The 18,088-nt window shown below is 41.3% G+C and overlaps 1 protein-coding gene across 4 annotated transcripts in view; it reads left to right on the top strand.

Moving 5' to 3' along the window:
• PDGFD (platelet derived growth factor D) overlaps positions 1–18,088 on the top strand; it is a 221,751-nt gene that overhangs the window by 178,432 nt on the left and 25,231 nt on the right. For all 4 annotated transcript variants that reach the window (XM_035008814.1, XM_035008813.1, XM_035008815.1 and 1 more), the window contains exons 4-5: positions 12,007–12,069; positions 15,675–15,873. In XM_035008814.1, the coding sequence (XP_034864705.1) occupies positions 12,007–12,069; positions 15,675–15,873 (262 nt within the window). The remainder of the gene's footprint in view (positions 1–12,006; positions 12,070–15,674; positions 15,874–18,088) is intronic.

Here is an 18,088-nt window from a genome sequence, read left to right as displayed (position 1 = left end):
CTGGTAGCTGATCATAACCACAAGTACGAAGGAATCGTAAAGGCCCATAAACATGAATGGCTAGGACTCAAATTGCAGGATCTCTCGTTTAAACCCCCACGAGGAGAAGGCTGTGGGCTGTTGACTCCAGGGTCATGATGAAGTTAAGTGGACTAAGTAGAGCTTCGGTTCCCTGGAGGTCTCTTTCCCCGGTTTAACCATGGAGCCTGGCCACCAGATTGAGTTTTTTCTTTGTGCAAAGCCTTCCCAGCCCTGATCAGAATGAATCCCACGACCTGTATATGTGGGATTCAGCACCAGCACGCTCAGCCAATGGGCCCAGACAGCAAGCCTGCTTTTGGGACCTGAAACCCGAGACCTGCTTTGATGAGCTGCTAGTTGCCTGAGGAGTGAAAAGAGGAACTGCAAGGTCAAGAATGTGCTAATCTCACCTTTTGTCAAGAGTGATTTGCGGGGGCCTGGGTACACTTTTGTTTCAGACTTTACATTCACCAACCTGCTGGTTTAACCACAGAATTGTGCCCAGAAATCCCTTTACCGTCAGGCCAAGAAAAAGGTTGTGTTTTGAATTAACGGTTAGTTCATTTCCAGAGCTCTACAATATTCACGTGGCTGTTAAATAGCTTACATTCCGGGTAGCTTGGAGTGCCAAATGGTAATTACAATGGGCGGCGGCTCTGGTCCAGTGTAGGGCTGAGGATGAAGGTGTCCAGGGAAAATGCATCACCAAAACACAAAGCCACGTCCCTAGGCAATAGTCATGGTTTTTAAAGGAACGAACAGCTTTCTGAATGCTTTTGACTGACTTGTCCCTGATTCTCCCCCAAGGTGTTCCTCTTCACTTTATGAACCTATCACTTGCCGGATGACGTTTCATGAGCCCTTTTCCCTGGCAGAATGACAAGTTGTGTTGACTCTGGCTTTGTCTCTTGGACTTCAAATGGTATTTTCTCCTTAAAGTTAGGCCTTAGAAGTTTTAATTAGCAGTGGGATCATTTGAGTTCATAAAGGAAATGATTTTAGCGAAGGGATTTTGGTGACTTGGCCTTCATCTTCATAGTGTTCATAATTTTCAGGTTTTCTAATATTTGTTTTAATAAATATAACTAGCTTTTGGCCAGGATGGAGGTAATCCATTTATATAACGCCATCCGGATACAGAGACTCTGAAGTTTTTAGGAGTGTGCCTTTCAACACAATCATCCCATCAAAATGAAATGATTTGTTGAATTTTGAGTGTATTTCCTCCCTCAGCAGTAGAAACCAAACAGAAAGCAAAGCGAGTCCTCACTGTGTACCAGGAAGTATGCTAAGTGCAAGGAAATGAAAATGTGAATAATTCAGGTCAACACTTCTTCTTTTCATTTCAAACTTGTAATTTTTCTAAGGTAGCAAAATAAACTCCTCAGCCATCCATTTTGTCCTGGGAGTGCAAATATCTTTAAGATTAGCTTAGCAATACCAAAAGTACCATCTTTAATAATGTTCAGGCTACTGGTGAAGCAAACCAAATGTTCTTTCTTGAAATGCATTTAAGAAATGTCTGAAAACCTGTACTTAGCACAAATCAAGGGTGTTTTTGTTTTGTTTTTTTTGTCTTATACAAGGACTCTTTGTAAATGAAAGGATGAGCCCTGTAGCAGAGAGGAAAGAGCGTGGAGAGTCAGCCTCAAGTTCAGGTATCTGCAGAGCCTCTTGAGGACCAGCTCGCTCCCATGGGCAGGTTCCTCAAGCATCGTCAAAGCTGCAGAAATGAGGAGTGGGGTGATGTACCGGAAGGGTTTCATGTAGTGCCTGGTGTGTCATCTACGCTCTGTGAAAGGCAGCTGTTGTTACAAAGTGATTAATCAGGGCGCCTGGGTGGCTCAGTTGGTTAAGCGACTGCCTTCGGCTCAGGTCATGATCCTGGAGTCCCGGGATCGAGTCCCGCATCGGGCTCCCTGCTCGGCAGGGAGTCTGCTTCTCCCTTTGGCCTTCCTCCCTCTCATGCTCTCTGTCTCTCTCTCTCAAATAAATAAATAAAATCTTAAAAAAAAAAAAAGTGATTAATCATAGAGTTTTCTCAACACTGAACCACGTCACGTTTATAAGAGCTATTAACAAAATTTCAACCTGCACCTAGCTCTCCAGCAACACAGTGAAGAAAGACCTCCGGCAGTACCTTTCTAGATGAAAATTAAATGTTCATTTATCACTTGGTCTGTATGAAGCGCAGTGAAAGCTACGAGCAGAGTTGTATTTCGCAGTTTGTAATTTTCTGTGCAGCCCCTCGCTAAGATGTCCTCGTTTGGCTAACGCGGAGTTAACTGAATCAGCCTTCCTGCCCCTCCGTCTCTCCTCTCCGGGACCCTTGTGGTTTCCTCAGGCCATGGGCCACAGTAATGGCAGGTGGTTCATCTTTTTTCTGTCTCCCTAGACTTGCTCCCTCTGTCTGCAGACACACCTTGACCCTTCCGCAGCTCTGTGCTCTGGCCCTCTTGACACCCTCTCTGGGTCAATGACCTCTTCTCTGCCTGCTGGAGGAACCTTCTTCCTTACGCGTTGGACTGGTGTTTGCTCTCCTCTTTGCTCATCTGTTGTAACAACTTCCCAGACTAAGTTTGGTCTAAAGAAATCAGAAACTATCAAGTATAAGAAGTTCCTTGTCTTTTTTTTTTTTTTTAAGATTTTATTTATTTATTTGAGACAGAGAGAATGAGAGACAGAGAGTATGAGAGGGAGGAGGGTCAGAGGGAGAAGCAGGCTCCCCGCCGAGCAGGGAGCCCGATGCGGGACTCGATCCCGGGACTCCAGGATCATGACCTGAGCCGAAGGCAGTCGCTTAACCAACTGAGCCACCCAGGCGCCCGAAGTTCCTTGTCTTTTAAGAGAAAAAATGAACTTTTAAAAAATACTTTGACATTAGCATCAAGATTTCATGGGTGATTAGTGGATGAATCCTAGAAGATCTAAATTAAAACACTGTACTTTAGTGTCAATAATGGTTTAAAAAGTTGTGAAACTAACTCAGATTTCAGTGGAAATCTGCAAGTAGGTCTTATCTGTGGGGGTATTTGCTATTAAAGGTATATTTATTTTACTAATATTTTATTTCCAATCATAGTTGATTGATGTCCAGCTTCTTAGAGCTCTGAGAATATATGTTACTAATTTCACAGGCAAATTCTCTACCTTTGAAAGATACTCTTTGATTCTTATTAATTATTGATTCTGGAACTCTTGATATCCTTGTACCAAACGTCGTTGCCAATAAAAGCTGGCCTCCAGCCAAGGCCTTTCCCATATTCCTTGTTAAAGAACTGATTTGATGATGAGCATGTAATGAAATATACTTGTAAAGCCTTGGTTGGATCACAGCATTTGATGGAACCGAAGGGTTTTCAATTTTTGCTTTATTCATAAATTCCCATAGACGTTGAGTCACTGATGTATCATTATTTGCATGTACATTGGTTGGACTACATATCAGAAGTTCATGTACTAGAGCATCAGAAGTCTTTGTTCTAAGGGCGCCTGGGTGGCTCAGTCGGTTAAGCGGCTGCCTTCGGCTCAGGTCATGATCCCAGGGTCCTGGGATCGAGCCCCGCATCGGGCTCCCTGCTCCGCGGGAAGCCTGCTTCTCCCTCTCCCATTCCCCCTGCTTGTATTCCCTCTCTCGCTGTGTCTCTCTCTGTCAAATAAATAAATAAAATCTTTAAAAAAAAAAAAAAAGAAGTCTTTGTTCTAAAGGATCTCCCCCATAGAGTGATCTCAGGGCACAAGCCTGCACGTCAGCATTATTTGTATTTTCCTCAGTAGGTCATGAACAAATGAAGACTCACTTAGGGGATAAATGATGACAGTGTGTTTGTTTGTTATTGTTCTATGAATCTCGACAAATCCCTCTGTTTCTTTAGCATTTCAAAATGAACACCTCTAAGCCTTCACTTAATCAAGAAGCACAGCTAGAATTAGGAGAGAACTTTATTATTTTATTATCTGCTTCTGAGGAATGGATAGAAAACATCAAACAGAAGCACAGTTTTGAAAATTAAGGAAGACACTCTGACAAATGTTCTTCAAAACTTTCCCCCAATAAGTCATCCCCCAATAAGTTAACATTGTTTTGGTTGAAAGCTCTTCAAAATCTCTAAGTAAGTGCATATGTTTTGTTTGAAGAGATGGAAGAGTACATCCCTCTGAGCAATGAACAGTTTATGGCTCATCTCCTCACACACTGCATAATCACCTCGGATAAAAATGAACAGCCCTCTTCCATGAGATCCAGAAACAGGTGGTACGACTAATCATCCTAAATGTTTGGAATGTTGGCCTGGCAACAGCTGTCTCCAAAGGCTCAAAAGACAGTTGTCCCCAGCTCTACTCTCGAGGCTCAGGAGAGGGATCCATTTGGATATCCATTGCAGGCATTCGGTGACTGAACACGTATAAGCTTGCCTGGGAAGGGGGATGGGTGGATTATTCACTTGTTAGCATGTAATATCCTCCCTCCCTCTGGAATGGCCCCAAAGTGACTGATGGCAAGGAAGGGTTATCTGGCCATATCCTGTCTGAAAATGAAATCCCCAATCATGTCTGTCTTTAGTGGTGAAGATTATTATTGAGAATATTCATTACCTGTAGTGCATTGTATCTGCAGCTCGATTTGCTCTCAGTTCATTGTCCTCATACAGAGGCAGACACATGCCTATCGGACACTGAGCTGATGGCTACCTGCATATTTTTGTGGTTGTTTTTAAAACATCAAAAGTGTGTGTTGAATTAGCCATGGTTTTAGGTCAAGTCAAATGTGATGATTCTAGAACCATTCTTTATTGTCCCGTCTTTGAACAATTCTCTCTAGTAATCGGTGAGAATTACTTCTACAAAAATGCTTTTATGTTCCAGCAGGGAGTACGTACGTAGGTGCCACTATTCAATCTATAACAATATAACATAAGGCTTTAGGGGTAGGTGCTCACGCGCTCCAGTCCATTTCTCTCCTCCATTTTTGTTTCAGAAATCATAGGGTTTCACTCATGTGTGGGACATAAGGAATAGCGCAGAGGACCACAGGGGAAGGGAGGGAAAACCTGAATGGGGAGAAATCAGAGGGGGAGACGAACCACGAGAGACTCTTAACTCTAGGAAACAAACTGAGGGTTACAGAGGGGAGGGGGTGGGGGGCAGGGGGCAGCCAGGTGATGGGCATTAAGGAGAGCACGTGATGTGATGAGCATTGGGTGTTATATGCAACTAATGAATCGTTGAACACTGCATCAAAAACTAATGATGTACTATATGTTGGCTAGCTGAACAGGATAAAAGAAAGAAATTTATCAATTTCTTATTAAAACTTGATATGTATTATAAAAAATTGAGGACATAAAAATAGACAAAGGAAAGAAAATAAAAGCATGTGTCATTCAGTATCAACAATGTCAATATTGTGAATATATTTTCAGTCTTGCTTCAATCAGATATCTGTACATTTTTCTAGTAGAATTAGGTGATATGAAACATACTCTTATAACCTTTTCATGTATAAGAGTTTGTTTTATTTTAAGGATGTCAACTGTTTATTATATCTGTTACAAGTATATTTGTGCATTTATCTTTATGCTTTTAATTTTGTTTTTGGTATTTTTTTGGATTTATGCAACATTTAGTAGGTGTGAGAGGTATCGAATTTTATGCTTCTTGACTTTAGCATGAGTGCTTAAGGTACTATTTCTCCCGCATTTCGATTATACAAATATCTATGTATGTTTTCATATACTTTAAGATGTTCTTTTTCCATACCTCCCCAACTTCCTAGTGAATGACTTTTCTCTCACACAAATCAAACTTCCAGAGCTAAGCTATTTAAAAAAGCACAGATCTCAGAGTCACATCTATGTTTTCAAAATTACTCCAGATAGAGTGTAAGGGAGTGGGTTTCATTTCAAAATGCCAAATAATGAGTTTCGCTGCCAGTATATGATTATGAAGAATTATAACGTGAGGATATAAGCTGAGAATAAATTATTTTTAATGATGTAAATGAATTCTTATTAGATTAAGGCAGTGCCGATGCAGATGCCTGTAATTATAGGATGATGTGTGCCATTATTCGGTGGGTTAGAAACCACGTAACCTAGAGAGAACAGTAGCTTCTTGGACTCTAGTCCTGACTCCAGTCATAATTAGTTCAGAGATGCTAAACAGTGCCTCTGGCTCTCTGCACTGCAGCGTGCTTTTCTCTCAAGGGATGGCTTGGACCCCTAGATATGACTTTAGTAAGTCACCCATAGCACCAAAGTGCAGTCCCTGCAGGGACCGAGGGAACAAAGTAGCCAGAACAGCAGCTTCTCTCTTTTAGGATGAAACAGGCTGCAGTGTAGGAGCAGGAGGTAAGGAAATGAAGCACTGAATTAGTACTTACTTCTTGGAGCTCACACATAGTTCTCTCTCCTCGGAAGAATGGGACATGGCATTTAAAGCACTTGTTGGAGTTTGTTATAACAAAAAAGAGAAATGGGGTTTTGTAAGCTCACTGTTTCAATACATTTTAAATGATTATTCACCATTCTATTTTAGCATTTAAGTCATGCTAAGGGCACTGCTCTGCAAAGAGCACCCATAATAGCGGAGTTTGTCTTTCATTAGCCTGGAGCTTGAAAAAGCAAGCTGTCTACCCAGGATGATTCTAAAACCATGTAGCAAACAGTTTGACATGGGCAGCGACTGATCAGAGTGGGCCCTGGCTCTAAACCACTGCTTTGCCTGTACGGGGGAAGTGGATGAACATTATCCCTGATAATGCTCACTGAACCAGTGGAATTGGAGTGTGTCCCCAAAACTCTGATAAGAATTTGGGATAGAAGACAGAAGAAATAAACAAGCTCCCTGCCATTCTAGAGCATTTATTCTAGTTGGGGAAAGAGATCATGAACAGTAAAACAAATAGAAAATCATTTCAGATAATCATAAATGCTTTAAATAAAATTAAGCAAATTAAGTGGAGAGGGTGGCCAAGAGTAGGGGTATTTTAAATGAAGTGTTCAAGGAGGGGTTCCCTACTGATGCAGTGTTTGAGCATAGAACTAAATGATGAGGAGCCGATCACTGGAACGTTTGGAGGAAGTGCATCATAGGCATAGGGAGCAGCACCAGACTTGAAGGGGAGACTCCTGGAGTGTTATTGGAAAGACTGTAAGAAGGCCAGAGTGGTGGGAGTGCAGTTTCTGAGAAAGATAGAACATCAAATTAGAGAGACGCTGGGGAGGAAACAAGCATGTGTCAGATCACATAAGACCAGATTCTAAGTGCAATGGAAAGCTATCAGAAGGATTTAAGCAGAAGACCGAAGTGATCTGATTTACACTTAAAAAGATACCAGTAGAAAACAGTAGCCCAAAAATACACCCATGCATATACAGTTAACTAATATTTTACAAAGGAGCCAAGAATACTTGATGGGGAAAGATACTCTGTTCAATAAATAGTGCTGGGAAAATTAGATATTCACATATAAAAGAATGAAATTGGACGCGTATCTTAATACCACTCACAAACACTTACTTGATATGGAGTCGACTTCAATGTAAGACATGAAACTGTAAAACTCCTAGAAGAAAACAAAGGGGAAAATCCCCCAAACATTCATTTTGATAATGATTTTTTTGGATATGGCATCAAAAGCAAAGGCAATAAATAAGCAGTGGGACTATGTCAAAGTATAAAAGCTTCTACACAGCAAAAGAAACAGCAGAATGAAAAGGCAACCTAGGGAATGGGAGAAAATATTTGCAAACCACATATCTGAAAAGAGATTAACATCCAAAATATATAAGGAATCCATACAATTCAATAGCAAAAAAACCCCCAAATAATCTGATTTAAAAATTGGCAGAGGACCTATTTTTTTTCAGAGAAGACATATAAATGCTCAACAGGTACATGAAAAGATGCTCAACATTACTAATCAGCAGGGAAACACAAATCATAAGCACAATGAGAAATCACCTTACACCTATTACAATGACTAGTATCAAAAAGAGAAGGGCGCCTGGGTGGCTCAGTTGGTTAAGCGACTGCCTTCGGCTCAGGTCATGATCCTGGAGTCCCGGGATCGAGTCCCGTGTCGGGCTCCCTGCTCGGCAGGGAGTCTGCCTCTCCCTCTGACCCTCCCCCCTCTCATGTGTTCTCTCTCATTCTCTTTCAAATAAACAAATAAAATCTTTAAAAAAAAAAAAAGAGAGAGAGAAGAGATAACAAGTGTTGGCAAGGGAGTTGGGAAGAGGGAACATTATTAATGTATTGTTGATGGGAATGTAGATGAGTATAGCCACTGTAGAAAACAGCAATTTCTTGAGAAATTAAAAAACTATCATACAATCCAGCAATCCCACTTCTGGTTATATAACTGAAAGAAACTAAGTCACTGTATTGAGGAGACATCTGCACCCCCACATTCACTGCAGTGTATTCACCATAGCCAAGACATGGAAACAACCTAAGTGTTCATTGGCAGAAGAACGGATAAAGAAAATGTGAGAGATGTATATTCAGCTTTGAGAAAGAAGGAAATCCTACATTTGTGACAACACGGATGGACCTTGAGGACATTAGACATTATACTAAGTAAAATAAGTCAGACAGAAAAAGACAAAACCTGTATCTCACCTATAGTATGTGTACTTTATGAAAGAAGGGGGGATAAAGTCAAACTCACAGAAACACGGTAGTATGGTAATTGCCAGGGACAAGAAAATAGGAAAATGGGGAGTTGTTGGCCAAAGGGTACAAACTTCCAGTTGTAAGATCACAAAGTTCTGGGGATCTGATGCACAGCACAGTGACTATAATTAACAGTGTTGTATTATATACTTGGAAGTTGCTAAGAAAGAGTAATTCTCAAATATTCTCACCACACACACATACACACAATTGTAATTATGTGATCGATATGTTAACCAACCTTATTTGGTAACCACTCAGCAATTTACATGTGAATCAGATTATCATGTTGTACACCTTAAATCTGTACAATGTTATATGTCGGTGGTTTTTTGTAAAGCCAGAAAAGACAAGAGCATCTCGGCTGCCATGTGAAGCGTGGACTCTAGATACAGTAGCAGCATTTAGAATCTAGCGGCTGGGAGGCCCACCAGTATCTCGTGCTGGTGAGATTATGGTGGACAGAGATGAGAAATTCATGCCAACGACAGCGTTAGAAAGCAAATGGCTATGTTCCTTCCGATGCCAAGTTTGTCCTTTCGGGTCTAAATTCTGTACTTCCTTCTTAGAAGGAGTAATTTTCCCTTTTTTAAAGCTCATTATAAATGTGTCATTTATAAATAATGGCAAATTTTGAAATAACCTAAAGGAAGGTTGGTTTTTTTAAAAAAGTCTAATACTCATGCTGCTAAGAGAAGATGAATTTACTTTTTATCTGGAACTTAATGAAATCCTCTGTCCTTGGTGCCTATTAAAGTTTCTAACCGGACAGTGAAGAAATGAAAAGTTCTTTGTGCAACGCTTGTCTAGGTTCATGGGCATGAAGGCCCTTTATACTTAAAAATGCTTAACGAAACATTTTTACCATATATCTATGCAAGAAAATAAAGTAAATTGAAGTCACAGAACTTAGTAAGTGTAGATGTAAAATCTAAACTGCTAAGAGTACTTCAAAGGATATCCTTGTAGAACCTTCCACCAGTACTCTGCTTTATGTCTTTCCTGCTGTACTTCTAACTTTCTTCTGGACACTGTTTCATTCAAGCCAGCTACAATGGTATGAAAGACCACCACACAGCACCTCCTTAGAAGTGTGCATTGGTGGTCCTGCTTTGCATGAACTTGCCTACATGATAAAGGAGCACATTATTTATCTCTCTGAGAATTGGTTTCCTAATCATTAAAATGAAGAGATTGCATGAGATGATACTAAAATTCTTTCCAGTTCCAAGATTTTAAGATTGTCCCTTTTCTGATTTTCACACACGATCAACATAATCCATCACTTGCTTCATTACCATTATTGTGCTGATGATTCTCGGGTCTATATCCCAAGTGCAGGTCTCTCTCATGCGGACCACTCCCATATAGCCAATGGCGTCCTGGACGTCACTAGCTGGATATTGCGTGGGCACCTCAAACACGCTGTACCCAACATGACTCATTAATTTTCCCCAATAACTTCTTTTCCAGTATATGTTCCTCACATTCGTCTAGACATCTATCTTTCTTTGAGTCTTCTACCCGACCTTTCTTGCAAGTAGCCGTCTACTTACTCATCTACTTACCTGAGTCTACAAGACTCAGCTCGAGAGTCACGTTCTTGTGTGAAATTTTTCCAAGCCCACTTCCTCTCAGGTAAATTTTCTACTGCCTTCCTTAATGTCTCTACAGCACACACATAAGTTTATTGCAGGAGCTCTTTACCTGGTTATAAATACGTTTACATTTTGAACTCCTTGAGGGGAGGTATAGTTTCTCAGTTCCTCATGATTCTACCCTAAGCTTAGAATGTATCCCATAGTCGGTGATGAGCAAATATTGAATTGAATGAGTGAAAATGAAAATTCTATGATGTGAGGATTGCTCAGGTTATTATCGTACCTGGCATATGTCCTCCCACCAGTGGTTCCTTCACAATATGGAGAAGCCATTGGCTCTCTTGCCCAGTTTCACCTGTTCACCTGCTTATGCAGACTCATATCAATACCAACCTTCATTTGTTTGCACCCATCCTTTTGCTGTGGGAATTCACCTTTCAGAGTGCAGAGACCAATTTTCTCTTTCTTTTTTATCTTTCCTGAGGTAGAGACAAGAATAATGATGCCTTGCCAGTTTTTAATAGATGTTCCTTCATTGAACCTCACACTTGACTTAGTTCTTTCTTGGTAAACAACTAAATTTTTTTAACACAGACATTTATATATAATCCAGTCTCATCATGAGCAATTAACAAATGCACTTGCAGCCCCTCAAAATGTTAATGAAATTTAGACCTGATACTTAGCTTCATTCAGTGAGTATACTTGGGTAAATAGGTTGCCAGATTTGAGTATCTGAATTTTTCTCAGCATCATCTTAAAATACACCCTACTATCTGGCCTGGCTAGAAGACCTTAACCAAGTTGATTGACGTTAGCAGGGTCAAGAAACCATCTGTGACATGTAAAAATGGTAGAATCAGCTCTTCTTCCCATTATGTTTTTTAAAGTTACTGGTACTAGAGTAATTAACAAGAAAGTCACACAAATTGGAGACACATTTTCCTTTTAAGAGAAGTTCCTTTCTCTGAGATCCATTGCTATCACAAATCCTTCAAGGCATCTGAGATAATTTTCTCGGGTCTGCCTTTTATCTTGTTCTTTGGGGAATACTTTGTCACTCCACGGCCATCTCCTTCCCTCTGCCATTCTTCCTGGTGTTTCCTGACAGAGTCAGGAATAGCCCTTTGCTGGTGAATTTATCTTTGAAAAGATCACTGATATTATAGACCAGCTCAAGAGGCAGGACTGAACATGATACAGAACCTAGTTCAAACCAAATAAACATCAATTCGGATAATGGCTATTATTACTCTCTATTAAGGACCTTATTAACTGCTAGTTATAATTATATAATTAGTGCATTCAGTTCTCAAAACTACCCTCTAATTTAAGCATCCCATACCATCCCATACAGATGAGGAAGAGAAGGATTGCAGAGGCTAGGTAGATTGCCTGAGGTCATGCCGCTGGCAGATGGCCAACTTAAAATTTGAACTCTTGTCTGCACATTTTCCATTTCACCAGTACTTAAGAGTAAATGTGAATATATCCCTTATGTCCATAAATGTCCGTGTCTTGAATGAGAAGGGGTCTTGAGGAGAGGTGCTGAAGACAAATGGTGAACTGTCTGGCAAGAATGTAGCCCTTATATCTGTTGTCATTTAGTTGAAAGAAGATTCTGAGGGCTGAGATATTGAAACTGTGCACGTAATGAATTGCACAGAGGTTTGATTGACTCACGTGGATGTTTCTTGCCTTCTAGGAAGATTTCCAACCCGCAGCAGACTCAGAGACCAACTGGGAGTCAGTCACAAGCTCTATCTCAGTAAGTAATGTGTTTTTCTGTTGCCAGTGAAAAAAGCTGATGGAGAAACTAAGGTCAACCCCAGAACAGCGTCAGCTGCATGAAGGACCTAGGGCTTCACCAAAAGCCACGTTGCAATCATGATGTGTCCTTCCATTTCATTTATGGTTTCAGCGGGCTGTGTCGCATGCCCTTTTCCCCCTCTCTTCAAAAAGGCTCTCAGGAAATGCCAGTATCCATTGTAGGAACACGGGCTAGACAATGACTTCAGTATTTATCAGTTTCAAAGTAGAATGTTCCAACTAGACGACTGTCCAGACATATCAAACGTATCAACTGGTCCATGGCCCAAGCTCAAGTGGGGTATTTTGAAATAGTGTTTTGAATATTCCAGGGAAAGCTGTTAACCTTTGTGTTTTCAAGGATCGTTTCAGATGTGAAAAATCCTGGTGTTTACAATAAGATAACTTAAGTACAAACCAGGCGTGTGTTCTATTTGACTTAGAAATAAAACATAACTCACCCTGAAACTGTAAAATGGCTCATGCCCCCCATTTTTTTCCTCCAAATTTAGTCATTTCTCAGTATTCTACTTCTCTTTGTTCAGAAAGAACAGACCTTGTTTTCACCAATCCTATAAGTAGCACGTATGTAGCAATAAAATACAAGATAATAAATGTAGGTGTTCATTAGAAGGTCAAGAGCGTGGAGAAAGCTTGCCCATGGGTCTAAGTCAGCCCATGTGGCTGAGTCAGAGTTGATTTTTTTTTTTTCAAGTGATACTCCATCCTTTGCTCTCTGGGGTATTTTTAAAGCAATACCTTCGGATGGCAGGGTTTCCTTAGCTATGGGTTCTGTGACTATTTAATTCACCTGGTGTGTCCGCTGGACTAGAACAACATGGCCTACTCAAGAGGTCAGTGGGGTTTCTAATGGTGATATTAAGAGTGTTTAATTTGTTCTTGACAGCCCCGAATGCACGCTCTGAACCTCGATAAGTGCAGGCAATCACTGTGAGGCAGGTGAAGCCTTCGCTCTGGGAGGCCAGGCGGAGGCTTGGCCGGTTAGCAGCCTGAGGCCGACGATTCACGGTGTAACGGCTTCTGCCGCCAGGCGCTGGTGTGCTACTCTGTCGAATCCTCTGGCTTCTCAAGCATCTTCTAGTGATGGCTCAGAGGGGCTGAGTCATTCATGCCCCACGTGCAGAAATTACAAGCTTAAGGGACGCTTAGCGAATGCAGGATAATGCAGGTCCTCTTAAAGAAAAGGATTGACCGTCCGTTTGGAGGATCAGCAGAAGCTCAGCACTGGGTCCATATCCCCTGGACACTTCTCTGGTTGGAGCTCGAAAGCCAGGTTCTGCTTCGTCCTCTGGAAATAGCAGGGAAACAGTCTCTTTCCTCAGGGTTCCGGTTTTCAGGAACCCTCTGGAATAGCAGTAAGGAGCCTTGGACCCACCATTAACTCTGTATAAACCATATTTTGTTTTTGTGGGAAGTGGTTTCTAGTTTTCTGAGCATTATTTTTCTTTTAAAAATTGTTAATTTAAATCCAATCAGTTAGCTTTAGAGTGGATTTTTATAAATATATAACAAAAGCTGAATGAGATAGGATCTACAGTGGTGTGGAAAAGGGCACACACACCCAGTTAGTTCTTTCTCACAAAAATAGTTTTTAAATAATTACCCCAGAAATAAACATGTTCTGGTGAGTTTTTTAGGTCCTCTAATCACCCATGAGTATTTTCTTAACTATCTCACTTAAGGACAGTTTTACATTTTACCTGTGGTTTGTTTGGATTTGCTCTGCAGACAAATGTCAGAGGGATTAGATTTCTGGCTCCCCCTCAGGCATGGAGAGCCCCTCGCAGCTTTCTCCTGGAGAGATGTGTAGGTAGACACTAAGCTCTAGGTCCTGTGAGGAGCCACCCCAGGAAACTTTCTGCCAAGGATTCCCCAGAGCCACTGACAGAGGCCTGCACTTGCATGAAAATGGCTTCCTGTTGTTTCCAAACACAGGGAAGCATTTTAACTTCAGAGCTTTTATAGAGATGCCATGCACCTAACTTTGGGCAGCTCTTTTTGAATTTTTGGATCTCAGACCCACATCTTTGGGATGGAGTTGTAAATCATCTGGTGACGATGAGCCAGGTGGACTGTACATTATCCGGATAATACAAAGTTGAATGGGAGTTTGAAATTTTGAGACTGAGTCATAATATCTGACTCTAGCACGTGATGCCAAGAAGGATGTGAAAGACAGAAATGATGTGCCTCGGTCGGGGTTCAGTTTATATGAGACACGCATGCGCACGTGTGCACCCCTGGAATAGGGAGCTGGCCAGCTGTCTTCACCAGTCTAGCTCACATCTCCCAGCCTCTTCCCCACTCCCTTTCCCCTACCAGGCATATTTGAAAACTGCCTTTAAGGTACACGAGTGTGGGTTAATGCTTTTGCAAAATGCCTTCGTTTGCTAAAGAGGGACCGTCATTCCTCTGAAAGCAGGTGGGCATCCAGTCCCTGGCTTCCGGACCTTTGGACCTTGATTGGTTAAAAAGAGAGACCCTAAGCTGAAAGTGAGACCATGAAGTGTGGGCTTTGCTGTCTGAAACCCTGTGGCACATAGTAGTTCTTGTTAGGATGCTGCATGAAGTTTCAGGAACACGAGTGCTTGTTAATTCCCGTGTTCCCGTTCCCGGAATGGTAGGAGATATTTGCCCTTGAGGGATCTTGTTTGTTTGGCAGTTTCTTGAAAGACATTTTGAAACCATTTGCGACTGTGCTATTTCCTTGTTAACGGGTCATGAATTTTTACAGAGATGTTTGAATCATGGCTCATTTGCCTCTAGATTATCCAAGGGTTAGTGAAGTAAGTGCTTGGGAACTTATGTGGGGACATAGTCCACATAATCCCTCCCAGATTTTCAGTGATGTTGCATTCCCCATTTAAAGAGTATTTCTGAGAATATTTTAATGACAGCTGGGATCACGAGCAAGCAACAGCACTTTAAAAATACATATATATGCTTCCCATTGGGATCTCCCAGTCTTGGTCGAGAGAGCAAGCTTCATGACTAATTATTCTTGTTGATAACCAGTAAATAAGCTGGTGAAAGTGCCAAATTTTATCAGATTCTCTCCAGAGGAGATTCAGACCCTGCTCACCCAATGCCTGCAATGCGAGGTGACCCATGAAGAAGAAACGTGGGGGCTAAACGTGGGAGGAGAGCATGGATTATGAAAGCAGTTTAGAATTTAAATTCTAATCATTAACTGCTGATGCGGATGCGGATGACTTGGGAGCTCGAACCAAGACAGGGGATGATGTAATTTTGATATTGCCATTTAGTCAATATCTTCTTTAATGATTATATCTCAGATGAACTGGAAGTTTTATGATCTGCCTGGTTTTGATTTGCAGAAATGTGAATGACTATCATTTACCAATTAATCGCTCTTATTTAAGAATATGGCAGGACTATGGCAGAGGACTTGAGCATGATATTTATGCATAGAATGTCTTACCATCAGAAGCCTGTTTATGTTCCTTCCATAGAGTTGTATGACTATTGTATTTCATAGCAATGGACTTTTTCTGAGTACACTGAGCTGTATGTCACTCTTAGGGGGTATCCTATCACTCTCCATCAGTAACGGACCCCACCCTCACTGCGGATGCTCTGGACAAAACAGTCGCAGAATTTGATACCGTGGAAGATCTGCTCAAGCACTTTAATCCAGAATCGTGGCAAGAAGATCTTGAGAATCTATATTTGGAAACCCCCCATTATCGAGGCAGGTCCTACCATGACAGGAAGTCAAAAGGTAAGAAACAGAGCCTTGGAGGTTCTTCACAAACAGATAAGACCACTGATAGTTATTCTCAGTAAGGACAAAAATGCAATATATTTAATTCACTAAAATCAGAGGATTACTGCCAGTCTTCTTTTTTTATTTTATTTTATTATGTTATGTTAATCCCCATACATTACATCATTAGTTTTAGATGAAGTGTTCCATGATTCATTGTTTGTGCATAACACCCAGTGCTCCATGCAGAACGTGCCCTCTTTAATACCCATCACCAGGCAAACCCATCCACCCAGCCCCATCCCCTCTAGAACCCTCAGTTTGTTTCTCGGAGTCCATAGTCTCTTCATGGTTCATCTCTCCCTCCGATTTCCCCCCCTTCATTTTTCCCTTCCTATTATCTTTTTTTTTTTTTTTTTACCATAAAATGTATTATTTGTTTCAGAGGTACAGGTCTTTGATTCATCAGTCTTACACAATTCACAGCGCTCACCATAGCACATGCCCTCCCCAATGTCTATCACCCAGCCACCCCATCCATGCCACCCCCCACCACTCCAGCAACCCTCAGTTTGTTTCCTGAGATTAAGAGTCTCTCATGGTTTGTCTCCCTCTCTGGTTTCATCTTGTTTCCTTTTTTCCTCCCTTCCCCCATGATCCTCTGTGTTGTTTCTCAATCCTCATATCAGTGAGATCATATGATACTTGTCTTTCTCTGACTGACTTATTTAGCTCAGCACAATACCCTCTAGTTCCATCCACATCATTGCAAATGGCAAGATCTCATTCCTTTTGATGGCTGCATAATATTCCATTGTGTGTGTGTGTGTGTGTGTGTGTGTGTGTGTGTGTGTGTGTACCACATCTCCTTTATCCATTCATCTGTCAGTGGACATCTTGGCTCTTTCCATAGTTTGGCTATTGTGGACATTGCTGCTATAAACATTGGGGTGCACGTACCCCTTCGGATCCCTACATTTGTATCTTTGGGGTAAATACCCAGATTACTGCCTGTCTTATCACACATCTCTCCCACAGCAGCTTCAGATGAAGTTCTGTGTTTATCACAAACTGTATTGTTTGTATGGGACTAAGAAAGAGAGCAAGGTTTGGTGCAGTCAAAGATGGGTCATAGTTAGGAGCTAGAAGAAACCTTGTAAAATCATGTGGACAGACTTCTTGCATCTTGGCAAGTAAGGTATTATTAGCCTCCCTGTCAGGGGAAGTAAATACTTTGGTACTAGCTGTGTGGCCAGTGGGTAGTAGAGAGGAGATGAGCATCATGGTCTCTCACCTCTGGGGGCAGTGCCCACGTGATGGTCTGCTGTACCTCTCCAATAGATGTGAATGTTGATTTAACTCAGGACTCAGTGCTGGCAAGATAGGCTCCTGGGAAAGCAGTGGTCAGAACTCTTTAGAAGATTTCACCTCATCCCATTCAGTGTCTATTCTTAAATGGTTTTATGAGGATCTACTGCGTGCTTGGTGTCCTGGAGGCTTCACAGGACATACATGTCCCAGAGAAGAAACAAAGAAGGCCTGGGATGATTTGGAGGTCTGTGTGTGGGCATGCATTCAACTGGGAGTTTCAGGAAAATATTAAGGGAGGAGAGAGGAACATTCCCAAGAAAACATCTTGAGTCAAAACAATAATACTGAAAGTCGCAAAAAATAAATATCTTACCTGTACATCTGAGCAATATGATCTGAGATGAGAATCTTTGCATGTTTAATTCAAATTAATAGCAAAATATCTTATTACCTTTTATTGAATAAAACTGTAATTCGTTCTTGCTTTATTTGCTAAAATTTACATTAAAATTTTCTCTAAGAATCTCGTAAGGCTCATTTGCATCATAAATGTGAAGGTAGTTAGCTAACATACAGCTTGTTTCCTACATTTTATAATGTCAGGGGTACTTTGAAGAACCATGAACTTGGCCCACTCTGGTAGGAAATGCTTGTCAGGAAGCGTGACTTGTTGGAGCATTTGGACTGGAATAACTAATTAGTTGACTCCTGCCTAGGTCTGCTGCTTATGGCTCAGGTCTGGAAACTTATCTACTTAAAACATACAGCTAAGGGGTGGACCAAAAGAAGTCCTGAGTGTCCCCGACATTATGGAGGTGTGCCGTAGGCAGATCACTGTAGCTCTCAAACAGTCTCCCCGAGGCTCAGGTTGGATTCAGCTCAGACAAGAAATTGCTTTTCTGTAGTGTTGCTGTCTTTG

Source organism: Mirounga leonina, unplaced genomic scaffold (genome assembly GCF_011800145.1).
Source record: "Mirounga leonina isolate KUSES-001 unplaced genomic scaffold, KU_Mleo_1.0 Mir_153, whole genome shotgun sequence".
NCBI lineage: Eukaryota > Metazoa > Chordata > Mammalia > Carnivora > Phocidae > Mirounga > Mirounga leonina.
Note: the sequence above shows the minus strand (reverse complement) of the source record. Positions and strands in the feature narration are given on the sequence as shown.